This window comes from Etheostoma spectabile, chromosome 21 (assembly GCF_008692095.1).
Source record: "Etheostoma spectabile isolate EspeVRDwgs_2016 chromosome 21, UIUC_Espe_1.0, whole genome shotgun sequence".
Lineage (NCBI taxonomy): Eukaryota > Metazoa > Chordata > Actinopteri > Perciformes > Percidae > Etheostoma > Etheostoma spectabile.
The window spans coordinates 22,316,468-22,330,185 of record NC_045753.1 but is presented as its reverse complement, the minus strand read 5'-3'; the positions used below and the strand labels follow the sequence as shown (position 1 = coordinate 22,330,185).

The following is a 13,718-nucleotide window of genomic DNA, read 5'->3' as shown; positions in this document are numbered from 1 at the left end:
TGTGTGTGTGTGTGTGTGTGTGTGTGTGTGTGTGTGTGTGTGTGTCTCTTTGGAATATATCATGAACTGTTTATCCAATCTACTTTACACTTGGTTTCCTATGGTACCCAATGAACTTTGAGATGGAATTTGGACCAGTTTGACAGATTTGGACATTGGACATTAATAAACTGCTAATTAAACTAAACGACCAAGTAAAAAAGGTAGATGAAAAAATGTTGAGAAAAAAAACGCACTGCTATAATGTTGGCTCTTCTGTGTCCACCCTCCACAATAAAAGTCCATCCTAAATTCCCTCAGAGCATTTCGCTAAGAGGAACGGAATAAAACGCAATCTGCCCGTTCCAAACAGGCACATTTTGAACGGGCACTGTGGAAAAGAAACCAAAGACAGAGAGACAGGGCAAGAAGGGAGCAGAATTTTTACCAAGTCGTCAATGTAAGAATAAACATGTACTCACTGTTCATGACACTACAAAAACTGAAATACTGGGAAAATAGCAGGTGGATGTCACTGCTGAAAAAGAAGCAAGGTTTGGGGATAGTTTGCTGAATCAGGACAGGATTGATTCGCGATCAGTTATGAAACTTCACTGATTACTTCCATCCAGGACAAGCTTCAATCCACTGTCTGGGCAACTGCCCAAAATAAATCTCTGAAAATGCAACATTGATTTGAAAATGTATCCTGATCGTACTTGCAGATAAAAATACTGTGGACAAAAAAAATGCAAGTATATCAAGTATGTCTAGGTAGTACAGTACCTTTTAAACCTTTTTTAGTGCTGTCAAACCGGCGTTTTAGTGGTGTGTTTGTGAGCATTACTGTTCTATATATTCTTCTTCTAAATAAGTTGACGCACCACTACTAGTAGGAGAATGTTGCTAAATTACCATTGACTGAAATCTGTGATCTCTTTTGGATAATGTGCAAGTTTGGCATTTTCAATACTGTACTATTATGAAGGAAATAAAGATCCTCAACCAAAGCATTCAAACATGTTTTGTTTGTAAATTAAACTGATTAAGTTTAAAACATAATGGTTGCCATTCATTCCTGGATTCCCCAGTGATCAGAGGGGCTGCTGCTCCACCTGCACTTCAACCTGTCAGACATGTCGAGGGTAACTGTGCTGCTCACTGACTGCTATTTCAATTCTTTTTGCGCTGATTGGCATTATACATGTGGTAATGCCTTGTTAAAATGACTGACAGTTGGGGAACAGTGGATATCTTGACAAGTGTCTTAAAAAAAAAGTCATATCTGTGTTAAATATTGTTATATGAGCCAACCTCTTTACAGTAGCATATTCAATTAACTGATCCATCTATCATAGACATCATAGACAGCCCACAGGTTCACCAAGCTAGGAGCACCAGCACCAGTTACATGGGCCAGGGGTGTGCATTATTTTGGTTTAAGAGTGGCCATGATCACCAACACAACCACAGCTCTTTCTGCTGTACTAGTTATTAAAATATGTCTACATCTACATTCTCTGTAACAGGTAGAAGATGAGAAGGCAAGCAATCTTTAATGGTAGCCATTTTTCCTCCTTTGTCCCAACTAAGTTTGAACTTCAGTGAAATGACCCCAAGCCTTTGATATTAGTATTGCCAGTGATAGGGGTAAGCAGCAAAGAGGGGAGGCGCTATTTGATTTGGGTTCTCATGTGAATGTTGCTGCCTGTGCAGAATAACAAACAAAAAAAAATGGCTCTTTAATTTGCATTTTTGAACTTACGAGAAAACAATAAAGCAGCTTCAGTTTTAAAACATTTTTAGGTTAATTATCGCAAGCAGAAATTTGAATTTTAAATGTAATAATGGGTGTGAATTTTAAGTTTCCATTTTGCAATTTCATTTTAATAACGGTTCTCATAACTCATGCAAATCTGAGTGAAAACATAATGATTCGTCATGCATTACGTGTTAGTGTTAATGCAGAAAAATGGCACATGCAAATGTGGATGTTGAAATCAACTTTTAATGTTAAGGAAAAATGCAAGACCGCATTTAAATGCATTTTACAAAATGCATTTAAATTACAAATTTGCGTGCATAAAATATCCTCAAGTATGCAGCTGATAAACTAACAGGGAGACAACTTAATATACCTAGCCTGTGTTGTTGGAATGCAATTGTCATTTAGTTGCATTAATGTCCTTTCTCATTGACTCATTTATTAGTCTCTGGACAAGCGCTCTAAATGTCCTACACACACACACAGTATAAAGTTGTTCTCACCACTGGGCTCTCCATGATGCCTTTGAGGAAGATGAGGTCCAGGTCATTGGCAGTTGTGGAGCTTGTGCTGTCACTCAGTGTGTCCAGGGCCTGATGCATAGCTACACACACACACACACACACACACACACACACACACACACACACACACACACCACACACAACACACACCACACCCACACACACACACACACACACACACACACACACACAGAAAAAAAAGGGGAAAGAAAATATTTTACTTGACTCCACTCCCCCAATATTCCACAGTAACCCATGGGAAATAGACAGAATAGATTATATCAATGAGATGGCGAGGGAGAGAAAGAAAGAAAAAAAGAAAGAAAGAGTGAGAGAGCACATTAGCTCATACTGTGTGATTGAATGAGAGGAGGCTGTAGGCAAAGTGAACGGGAGGGAGTATGAGTGGGAGGAGGGGATAGGAAGTGCCTCAGATCCTTTCCCAAGCAATTTCACCTCTGTCAGTCACCCTCCTATGTCTGTCAGAACCGACAGTATCTTTCTCCCACAATTCCCAACTTCCTCCCTCTTACGTACATGAACACACACACACGGCAGCTTAACAACTTTCTATATAAGATTTTTTTTTTTTGTACCAGTGTATACCAGCATATACGAAATGAGATATTAAAATACCATGAGTCAATGGTGCATTTTTGAAATAATTTTTTCTCTGGTTCATGCAGCACCATGGATGATAAACCCAAAAAGAAAATACATGCACGCACATGCAGCCTTATCTCAAAGATGTAAAATCAAACTCCTAGACCACAGATAACAATCACTAAGTGAATCAATCAATCAGCAGAAGCAAGGTGATGTCAACACTTCTCTGAAGTTCATGCAAGATCCAGCCAACATGTAGCGTCAAAGCATATCCTCCACTGACCTGGAATAGGATGCATTCATGTAGCACCACACACTGACATCACCTACCAGCAGGCATTAATCACAGCAGACGTGACTGTCAGAGGAGTGGGCATTTTTATTCCCTGGGAACATTTGTCTGCTGTAATTTACTTAACAGACACTCAGGTCTTTGTTTCTAAAGATAAATATGTATACAACACTGGCTTTTAATTTTGCAAAGCAGGCAGAATGGTGATTCAGCACCAATCCTACATGACCCACTTCATAAGTCTAATGTCAAATAAGGGCATAACATGGCATAAAGAGGTGAATGGTCCAATTAGAGGGCTGCTAATTAGTTTTGTGTAAAAAGACTGTGTCCCACTTGCTTTCTATGGATTAATTCTAAACTTTTTTTTTTTTTTTTTTAGATTATTTTTTGGGGGTTTTCCCTTTATCATAGTGGATGGATATGAAAGGGGGAAAGAGATGGGGAACGACAAACAGCAAAGGAAAATTACAGGATGGAGTACACTTAGGATACCCAATATGCATTATAAAATAAAACATGATCGTATGACTCAAGTTCATGCAAAGTAAAACCTCCCAAAGTAAAAGTACACATTTTATATTGTTTCTTCTTAGTGGTATACAATATATTGATTTCTTCTACAGTATACTAACAACCCAAATACATATATATTATAATCTGTAAATACTAAGCATTATTCCATATAATTATGGATGTATGACACACCTTATGGCACAACGCTGCAGATATAAAGTGGGGACTGTATACTGTACAACTCACATTACACTATGTGCAACATTTACATGGACTCTGTGTGATGGTTTGGTGTTTATGGCTCTTTTCCTGTGTTTCTGTTTTAGCCTGGTTCTCTGTTGTCTTGCGTTTTTTGTAAGGTTGTTTGGTCTGGTCTTGTTCTGTTTCCCGTTTTATTTTGAAGTCTGGTCTCTGTCTTTTCTTTTATTTAGTTCTACTTCCTGCGTTTTCCCACCTCCGTGATTACCTGATATTTTCCACCCGTTTCCTTGCCCTATCGTCACCTGCCTTGTTTCCTCGTTACCCTCTGTATTTAGTGTTTGTGCTGTCTATGTCCTGTGTCAGATTCTTTTTCTGTTTGGTGTGTGGCATGTCCCAGTTGTTGTTATTTTGTATTGCTTCCCTGCAGTTTTCCTTCCCCGTGAGTTTTGCCAGCCCCTGAGCTTGAGTTTTTGTTTTTTTCCCTTGTTCCTTGAATTTTTTCTTTGTTGCTGGACTCTGTTTTTGTTAAAATATATATATATATTTTTTTTAACCCTCTTCTGCCTGCCTACCCTTCTCTGCGTTTGGGTCCTCCTTTCCTGGGATCGTAACACTCCGCGGTACAATGTCTGTTCCAATATTTAATGCATTTGTGTTCTTCATATTAAGTTGTGGCACGGGCTTGCAAAATAGCATATTTAAAAATAAGTCCCATGTGCATGATTACAGGAAAAATGAGACTGATGGTTGATTGGGCCAAGTACATTGATACAGATAGCCATGCATTTAAAGTGACAAATGGCTCAAAAGCCAATAAACAAGTCTATGGCCACACTAGCACTGTGAGACTATTCTATTCACAGCAGTGCTTTGCTAATACCAGAGTGGCAACATGCTCTCAATTTCAATGTTTCAATCATGTTTACTGCTTTCACCATCTTAGTTAGTTTTGCAGGTATTTTATACATAAACTAAAGTATGAGGAAAATTAAAATTTTGACCTGATGATGACACTGAAGGCTGAAGAAAAGTTTAGTTTGCCTGAAACAAATTTCATGGCAATCCATCCAAAAGTTGTAGACATGGCTAAAAAGCACAAATGTCAACCTGCTGGAGGCCCGAGAGGAAAACAAGTTAAGATCAATATAATAGTTAATATTATAAATGACTGTCTAAACCATGCAGTCTATGATCTGTACAAACATTTCATGGAAGTCCACCCAACAGCATTTGAGATATTTGAGTCTGGCCTCTGCCCTTCATCGAGCCACAAGAGTAATTAACGTTTTCAATGATCCACAGAACACACAGAATAATTACCATTTGTCTTGTGAAAAACAAGATGTGTTACTATGTGGGCTTATGAATAAGTCTCTCTAACCTGGAGCACCCTGATTTTATTCAGTGGTTTCATCGATGAGCAACCTGAAGCTGCTCTTTCAACGAATTACATTGTGGACTCAAGCACTATCAACTCCAACAGAGCATGTTCTCCTTAATCCCTTTATAATGATTTCTTTTATCACAAAAAAATCAGTTTCAACTTGATATTCTATAGAGAGCAGTGAAAACATGGGTTAGGGAACATAGGGTATGGTACATTTGAAACAATATCGACTGAGTTTCAGTAACAGTAAAGGTGAACACGACACATGATGTGTGCTTCTGTGTGTGCAGCTTAGGTCTGTCAAAAAGCTGGCAAATGATTTATGTTTCTATTTCTCAGCAGAGCAAAGTGGAAGGTTTTGTTTGTTAGGATGCTTAAAGACCAGTGATGAGGTAATAGATATTTTGAGAATGAGCCGAAAACTATTTTGGTCTTCTTCTGAAGTGTCTTTAAAGTATTTTTACATGCACATTTCCTGTATATTCATGTAACAACAGTCGTAAAAAACTCATTTTTTGCTTTCGCTCAGATTCAAAGGTAGAGAGCCATTACAGGCAAGAGAAAGACAACCTTAATGATTACAGAGTCCCTCCGCCCTATCTCTAAATAATTTGATAAGTAAATTAAATAAATAATTACATGAGTCTTCCACAACAAAGTCTTGTTTTTCTTCTATTTTCTTTGGAACACCGGCTCTGCTCAAGCAGGAGAGTTGCCAGATTTGCGTCTGGCAGAGAATATCAGACCAGCAGGCTTGGCTTACAGGTCCTGCATAATTCTCTTTAATCACTGCAACTGTACGCCGCCGTTGTTGCCACATCGGCACTTTTCCCGATGTTAGCGTGTCTCTGCTTCGCCTAGACGTATGTGGAGTTAACGCTCTTTTTCTCCTGGTTTTACTACTTTTATAACTTTCTCTCACATGCTCATGCTGCCTTATTACATTTACATGTCACAAAACATGAACAAAACCATCAGCAATAGTCCTGACTTGGCGTTTACATAATCTGTGATATTGCCATTGCTTGGCAGTCTCAGAGGACTACAGAGAAGGTGCGAAAGGAACTGGAGAACAATAGCCATTTTTTCCAGTGCCGATTATGCTTGGGGTCGTTCTATTATTCATCGCGATCATTAAAAATCCAACTTGTCCTCTTTCTTGGGTCTCTTTGCCTTTCTTCTCTCTTTATATTCAGATAAATAGGGTCTCTTTCCTTATTTTCACTGGCAAGCATCAAAGCAAAGACAACAGAGGAAAGGTCCTGCAGGTCAAAGGTTCAGAGAGGAAGAGGTCTGAATGTCAGATGGAAATACAGTATTTGTTTCCTGTTTTTCTAACTTCAACTTTGTTTTGAAAATAACTCTCTTTTTAGCATTCAGGTGGAGTATTTCATCTACCACTGCTGTCAAAGCCATCCTCTCTCGTATCAACTTCATATAAAACTGCACAGCCAGGACCAAACTGCATTTTTTTAACCCACTAACAGTATTGATCTTTCTTCTGCTCATGTCTCATATCAGCATCAAACTTGCATGTAGACATTTGCCTAATAATATACTCATCTTCTGAGCCTTTACAAGCTAGAAGACAGTCATTTATCGCTCCAGTGAATCTAAATTCCCCATACTACACACTGTAACTTGATACCATTAGAGAACTCCATTTAGAAGGTGAGGGATTATGAGCACAAAAAGGGACCCAGGTGTGCAGACAGACTGGAAAAGCAACATGTACACCACGTGCTATTCCAGGGTTATTAAAGCTCTTTTCATGCTTGAGGTGGTCTTGTTTTTACAGTATTTCACTACTGTGCGACTACCGGATTTGAGAGGAAAAGTACTGAAAGAAGAGTCCTAGTAGAGCAAATAAATAATGACAAAAATCCAAAGTTCCCAAGAGACTGACATGGTGTATTCAAAAGTTTACTAGAGAAAAAAAAATGACATTAAAGGAATCCAACAAAATGGGGTGATGATGTATTCAGTTTAAAAAATAAACGCCAGATAAATAGTGCTTTTGTCAATTACAAATATTAACCCATTGTGGTAGCCTTGTGCATCAAATCTCAACAAAGGTTGCCAGAAGAAGAGCTTCCTTGCCATGGTCACAGCAGAGGATGTGTAATCTCAAGGAACCTCGTATAAAAGGTGCTTTTGTCTCTTAAAGGCTTATCCGAGCGCAACTTCCCCTTCACGAATACCCAATTAAACGCAATGTCACGGAGGCAGCAAAACAATCTGGGCTGTTACTGTTTGTGGTAACAGCACAGCAGGTGAACATGAACCTCTTAGCCAGCACTTAGCAAAGGTTGTTCTGTTGCTATGGAGCGGCGGTGAAGGAAACACAGAGAGGATGGAGAGGGGAGCTGAGGCAGGGTAGAACATGGAGGAAGAGATGTGGGAGACGGGGTTTTGTTGCCGTTTCTCCATGCTAAATCCTCATTGGGATGTAAACACAAAAGGAGTACAGTGTGCAGCTGACTTGTTCTATTTTTAGTTTCTGGCAATCAAAACAGTCTGTCATGCTGATATTCATTGAGATAAACAAACTCTTAAAATGCAAATGTAGTGTATGCTCTACCCAGACGAATCAGTGTAAGTGAAAGCACCATTACAGACTAACAGGTAATTTGTGGACCATAAACAAGCACAATGGTCTGTGTTTGGTTTCCACCAACTCCTGAGGAACTCTTTAGCTGCTAGTTGCCAACTGTGTCTGTCTGCTGTTTGGTGCTGAGCAGGTAGAATAGTGTTGTGTAGAACACTGCTGTGGCAGAGGTGTGAGAGTGAATTAAAAACAATGAGCTGACACTCAATAATAATGTAATGTTTTGCTTCCTAAAAACAGGCCTCACACCTTAGTTGTGTTAAGGAATAGCTGGCGAATCCTCTTTCCCCTGCAGCAGACCATCCAGTATGTACTCTACAGAGTGTTTGGCTTGTTTCGTGCTTCGATGAAGATCTGTTTGACTGCAATCTTAGGAAATAAATTGGGTGTACGTAGTTCATGTGTCCACGTTAAATGCTTTGATTTATTTTTACGAATCCTCAAACATGATTAGCTCAACTATTCATCACTAAAATACCTCAAATAGGTCCTCGTTTATAAAGACTTCTCAACACACCATGTGGAGCAATATATTCAGGAGTACCCAATATGCATCATCGGGTTTCTAATACAAAACATATTTCAGTTTGGAAAACGGACTTAAAATTCATTGTATAGCCAAAATTACACAGAGAAGAACATTGAAAGTCTGTCGCAGTAAAAAACTGGTGGTGATTAATCAGGGTATTTTCAACGGGTAAGGTCAACATTAAGCTTTTCAGTGTGCAGAGTGACTCGGCAGTAATAACACCTGCTTTGTCCTGTGAAAACACAGACAGATTTCTGAGCAGCCTTCTCTTCAAAAACCCATTTATATTCTCATTGTTTTTCTGGAAACACTTGGAAGTCTCTGCAGTCTTATCCATTAAAATGACAGAAAAAGAACATGTTGCGGATGACGCAAACTGTTTTAAAATTTCCAAAAGTCACCACTATGTAATAAAATACTCTCAGGCTTTGACAGACATCATTAAATACTTTAAGGTTGCTTTTCGATCTGATTCTGCTTCCTGCTCTCCAGCACAATTTAATTACTATCAATCCCTCAGGTAGCGCAAGAGAAATGTCTAAGAAAGTGGTGGAGAATTATATTGGATTAAAGTATATTCCATGTGTACCAGAGCCGATTAATCATTTATTATTATACAGTAAGTATGATTAATTTGTCCTTATTGTCCTTATGGTATATAGCATGATTTTTTCCACAACGTCCTTGCAGAGTGCAATCAGTCTGAAACATATTGTACTGAGCATAAAGAATACAACTAGCTACAGTTAAAATGTGAATTCTGCTCTGGTGTATCAGTGCACAGCCTCCTCATCTCTGAAAAGACAAGCTCATCATGACAGGTTCAGAGAACACTGTGAAGCATGTGTGGGCACATCAATTGTGAAATGTAGTTGTGGTAAATTTGCGTGTGTCTGTGCAACTTGTACAGGCTTGCCTTCAATAGCTATCCTCATCTCATCAGAAAATTAGATTGGAAGATAAGTCAATATAATAATAATAATAATAATAATAATAATAATAATAATAATAATAAATCTAGCCACGAGTGGCAATTTGCAGGTTCAAACCTTTTTTCTCAAGAGCAACCTTAAAGTAATTTATTGCGGTCCAACGTCATTATAAAACATATCCTGCAAGTTTTGTAACGATTGGACAAACCGTGCACTTTCTTTAAACTGCCCACTGATTGTCAAAAACATTTATTTTCAATTCAGTGTGATCTGTAGCTCAGTCGAGCTCACGGCAATTTGAGAAAAGCAGATGACCAACACAAAAACTGCTAATGAAGCTGCAAGCTGTGATTCCAAGCTCAAACCTCAATTTGCATCATTCCACGTCCAGTTATTGTGCATTTGAGTGAAACTTTCAAGGCGTGGTTCAGTTACTTATGATGACATATCCTGAGAGACTTGTGATGATTGGACAATGTATTGGACAACATGTGATTTATAGTAAAATGTGTGTAATGCCTTTCAATTATCTTGCCCTTGTAGTGCCCCTTAGTGGCGTATGTATATAAAACTGTCTGGGTAGATCTAGGGCACTGATCTGAACATACCCTGTGAGTTTTGTGATGATTGGCATCACGGTTGCTAATTTTTGTCCATTTATGCCTAGAGCCACGCACCTTTCGAAGTTCATTGGTCATAACTTGAAAAGTAATTGAGATATGGACATGCTTTATACAACTTTTATACAACTAATAAGCTTGATCTATTGATGATTCACTGAAAATGTGGTGGCAATCGGAGCTACGGTATAATAACTAAAACAGACAAACATAGAAGGGTTCTCTCTGCAACCTCAATACTGAAAGGGCCTCGTGGCTAATTAGTCCTCGGCTCAGGTTGAGGTTTGGTGAAGCTATGTTGGGAATTATGTGAGGTCAACAAACTCTTTGTGCTAATCATAATGCATTCACGGCAGAATAAGAAGTCGGCAGAATGAAAAGAATACTTAGGAAGCAGTGTTAGGTATGTGAAGAAGATTGTTAACAACTTACAGATACAAACAAAAGTTATATAGCCTCTTTTAAAGTAACTAAACCGAATGGAATCAAAACTTTTGCAGTTTTTTTTTCACCAAGTGGGAGATATTGCCGCTGTGATTCTTGATATTTACGGTTTGAAATTACAACTCAGAGGCAGACATGAATGTTTTTTTTTTGGACGCAGTTGCATGTAATTACGTTCTGAACACAGCATGAGAATGATTGAGGTAATTTTCAACAAAGCTAACTTGAAAAGGAATTTGAGAGTGAGAAGCATTCATCTACATTGTGTACACACACACAAAGTCCTCAGATGACATCTAATCAGCCAAAATTATTTAAATCCCCTGTACAATGGATGTTCAGGGCCTTTAAATTTATCCAGGAAACAATTGATGCATCTTGGCCTTTTATCCACACAAACAGTGTTAAGGTTCACTGAAACAGAGCTTTTGGGGAAACTCCGGCCGGGGTGAAGACTTGTAGAGACACTGTTTGTGTGTTGTCGTGTAGAAGGAGAAAACATAGGTTTGTAATGTCAGAGTGTGCATTTTATCTTCTTTGTCGGGCGTCACAAATAAGGCGACATTTCTTGCAATGGAAGATGTGGCAAAATAGTAGAGCAGGACTTTTTACATGTTTATACATACATGTAAAGTTACTCTTTCATGGTTTTCTTGAACAGAGGCGTCAGAATGTGCTACAGTGGTCACTGGTACATAATCCAACCCTGCCACAACACAGACCCTGCCGCCAACGCACAGCTCTTAGACAATCCCATTGGACTTCTAGTTGCTGGGTAGTCTTCCGGTAAAAGCTTTTAGGCTTCTGATCGGCCAAAATCTTCTTCCTCTTTCCGCAACTGGGGTTATATCACCGCCTGTTGGCTTGGCATGCTCTTGACAGCGATGTGTTTTTGCGTTTTCATGTGGAAGGTTTTTTTTTTTTTTTTTTAAACAGTGCATGTGTGGATGGGATTTCTTTGAGAATGAATGAAGGGAAAACCCAATTTTTTAAAATACCCATGTAAAGGTTGACTAGTCCTGAGACAAACCAGAAATCCCACACACTGTTGATCATTTGGCAACATCTTTAGGGGCAGCACTATCTCTGACCTCTTCTCTCTTATATAGCCAATCAGCAAGATGAGGGACTTTAAAGTTGCCATTTAAGCCATCCCATTGCCATGGTGATACTTGTTCGCAGCTGGCATGATATGGGTGCGAGCTGGATCGCCCTATTAACTGGCTGAAGGTCACCACTGGAGACAACACTTGTGATATTTGTTGACATTTTGCAAATGGACAGCAGCGCACATTACACCTCAGCCCGTGGACACAGAGAGTCGGGGCGAGAGATCATTTCATGTGAAGTTTTTGGAGAAACTAGCAAAAACAAGATTATCCACTGAACTTGCAGTTGACTTTGACTGTGCATCTATTTTCCTCGCTGCAGTTAATGAAAGAGCAAACAGAGATGGGGGATATAAGGGTGGGATACGGATGAAATAATTGCCAGTGTCACCACATTATGGAACACCCTCAGCCAGAACCAAATTAAATTGTCCCTTTCTCTTGAATCCCGGCGATTATCTTTGACAGCCTAATCCTACCACAAACTGTACTCAATGATCCTCTCTATGTTTGAACACAGCTTCGTAGTCTATGTTGCACATAGATATTCCTCCAAAAGTGGGAGGGTTGGTTGGAAGAGAGCGAGAGAGTGTGTGTGGGTGTGTGTGTGTGTGTGTTTGTGTGTGTGTGTGTGGTGTGTGTGTGTGTGGTGTGTGTGTGTGTGTGTGTGTGTAGGGAGTGAAATTGAGAGAGCCATAGAGTTTATTTGAAGGTTGACACTTTCAAGCATGTGGTCTCTAATCAGAACACCGTTGCATTTGAATACCCCCCCTACCTACTCTCCGAATGTACAATGCACTGGAGGTCTCTGTCTCTGTCACACACACCACACCACACCACACACACACACACACACCACACACACACACACACCACACCACACACACACACACACACACACACACACACCACACACACACACACACACACACACACACACAACACACAAACACACACAACCCTTCTGAACTGATAGACAGGATGCGAATGCTTTGACTGAAAATGTGATTCATTATGTCTGTCACTGCTCTCTTGTCAAGCAACATTACAAAGCAGAGAATATCTGGTCACATGGTATACTGTGCGACATGTAATATGATGCCTGATTTAGCATGACAACATCATATAGTCAAAGCACATAGCAGTGCATAAATAGATAAAGACTAATAACCTATTACTGTGTACTTTGCAACGCCATGCAGTATTAATGACTTCCATCAATTATGGAATGTATAGTAACTCCTATTCCATGCAGTGTGACCAAACATTATTTGTGCCGATTCAATAAACTAAATACACTGTGTTTACATAGTTTATTCCTCTTTTATCAACTAATCTTCTTGCTTTCTTTACACATCTCAAAGTGCATTCCTCTGTCTCTCATTCTTTATTGCGCTTTATATCACTCTATATTAAGTAAAAGAAAATGTGGCATGTTTTCAGTGCACCTCCCTGTCTTTGTAGTCTGCTGTCTCAGACGCCTGTGCATCACATGCTGCCCTGGGTCCTAATCTGTCTCTGGACATCTTCATCACACTCTGGAGGTTTGAACCAGCACACTATAAGTAGGTGCAATGCGAATTTTAAAACACCCAGTAACCCTCAACCGCCAATGTGTACATAAGCATAATGCCGCGTGCTAAGTTGAATTTAACAGGGATTCAACCTTCTCAGCTGCACCACAGTTTCTGTCCAGTATATCTTCCCTAACCTGTGAGAAAGACACATAGTTGCACAAGTAATCTGTTTTTCAAATCATCCTGCCTCCCTCACACACGCAGCAGGTAGAAACCTGTGTTCTTACCTTCTCCCCCAAGCTTGATTTCCAGGCCCTCCAGGGAGTTGGCTGAGTCCCCTTCCTCCAGGGAGAGCCTTCCAAACAGGCTGCCAGCCATGGTGAACAACACTTCTCTATGGTGCACACACTCACAGTAACACACCCAATACTGTATTTGAGGCAGAGAGATCTCTTTCTCTTCCTCTCCTTATATGTCTCTGATTCTCTCCTGTTCTGGCAAAGCAGCACCTCGCTCTTTCCTCCCTCTCCACCTGCTCTTGACGTGAATGTGTATAAGCTATGCCTGGCTGAGCGTCTCCTCCTTTGCATGAATGAATGGAGACGAGAGAGTGTAGTGTGTGCATGAGCAAAGAGGGTAGGTGGCGGCTTGGAGGGGGGGGGGAGGGGGGGAGAGGGAGGGAAGTATAA

The 13,718-nt window shown here is 39.8% G+C and overlaps 1 protein-coding gene and 1 long non-coding RNA gene across 3 annotated transcripts in view; one reads left to right on the top strand and one right to left on the bottom strand.

Moving 5' to 3' along the window:
* The window catches only part of mpp2b (MAGUK p55 scaffold protein 2b), a 37,657-nt gene that overhangs the window by 11,722 nt on the left and 12,217 nt on the right, over positions 1-13,718 (bottom strand). Inside the window, exons 1-2 of one of the 2 annotated variants that reach the window (XM_032502153.1) lie at positions 13,317-13,651; positions 2,248-2,348 (exon numbers count right to left, since the gene is read on the bottom strand). In XM_032502153.1, the coding sequence (XP_032358044.1) occupies positions 2,248-2,348; positions 13,317-13,407 (192 nt within the window). In that variant the 5' untranslated portion in view covers positions 13,408-13,651. Of the gene's footprint in view, positions 1-2,247; positions 2,349-13,316; positions 13,652-13,718 lie in introns of those variants that run through there. The other variant, XM_032502154.1, reaches the window with a different exon arrangement.
* Positions 10,916-13,718, top strand: part of LOC116671169 (uncharacterized) — a 16,499-nt gene continuing 13,696 nt past the window's right edge. Inside the window, exon 1 of the long non-coding RNA XR_004327214.1 lies at positions 10,916-11,084. This is a non-coding gene — a long non-coding RNA (uncharacterized LOC116671169). The remainder of the gene's footprint in view (positions 11,085-13,718) is intronic.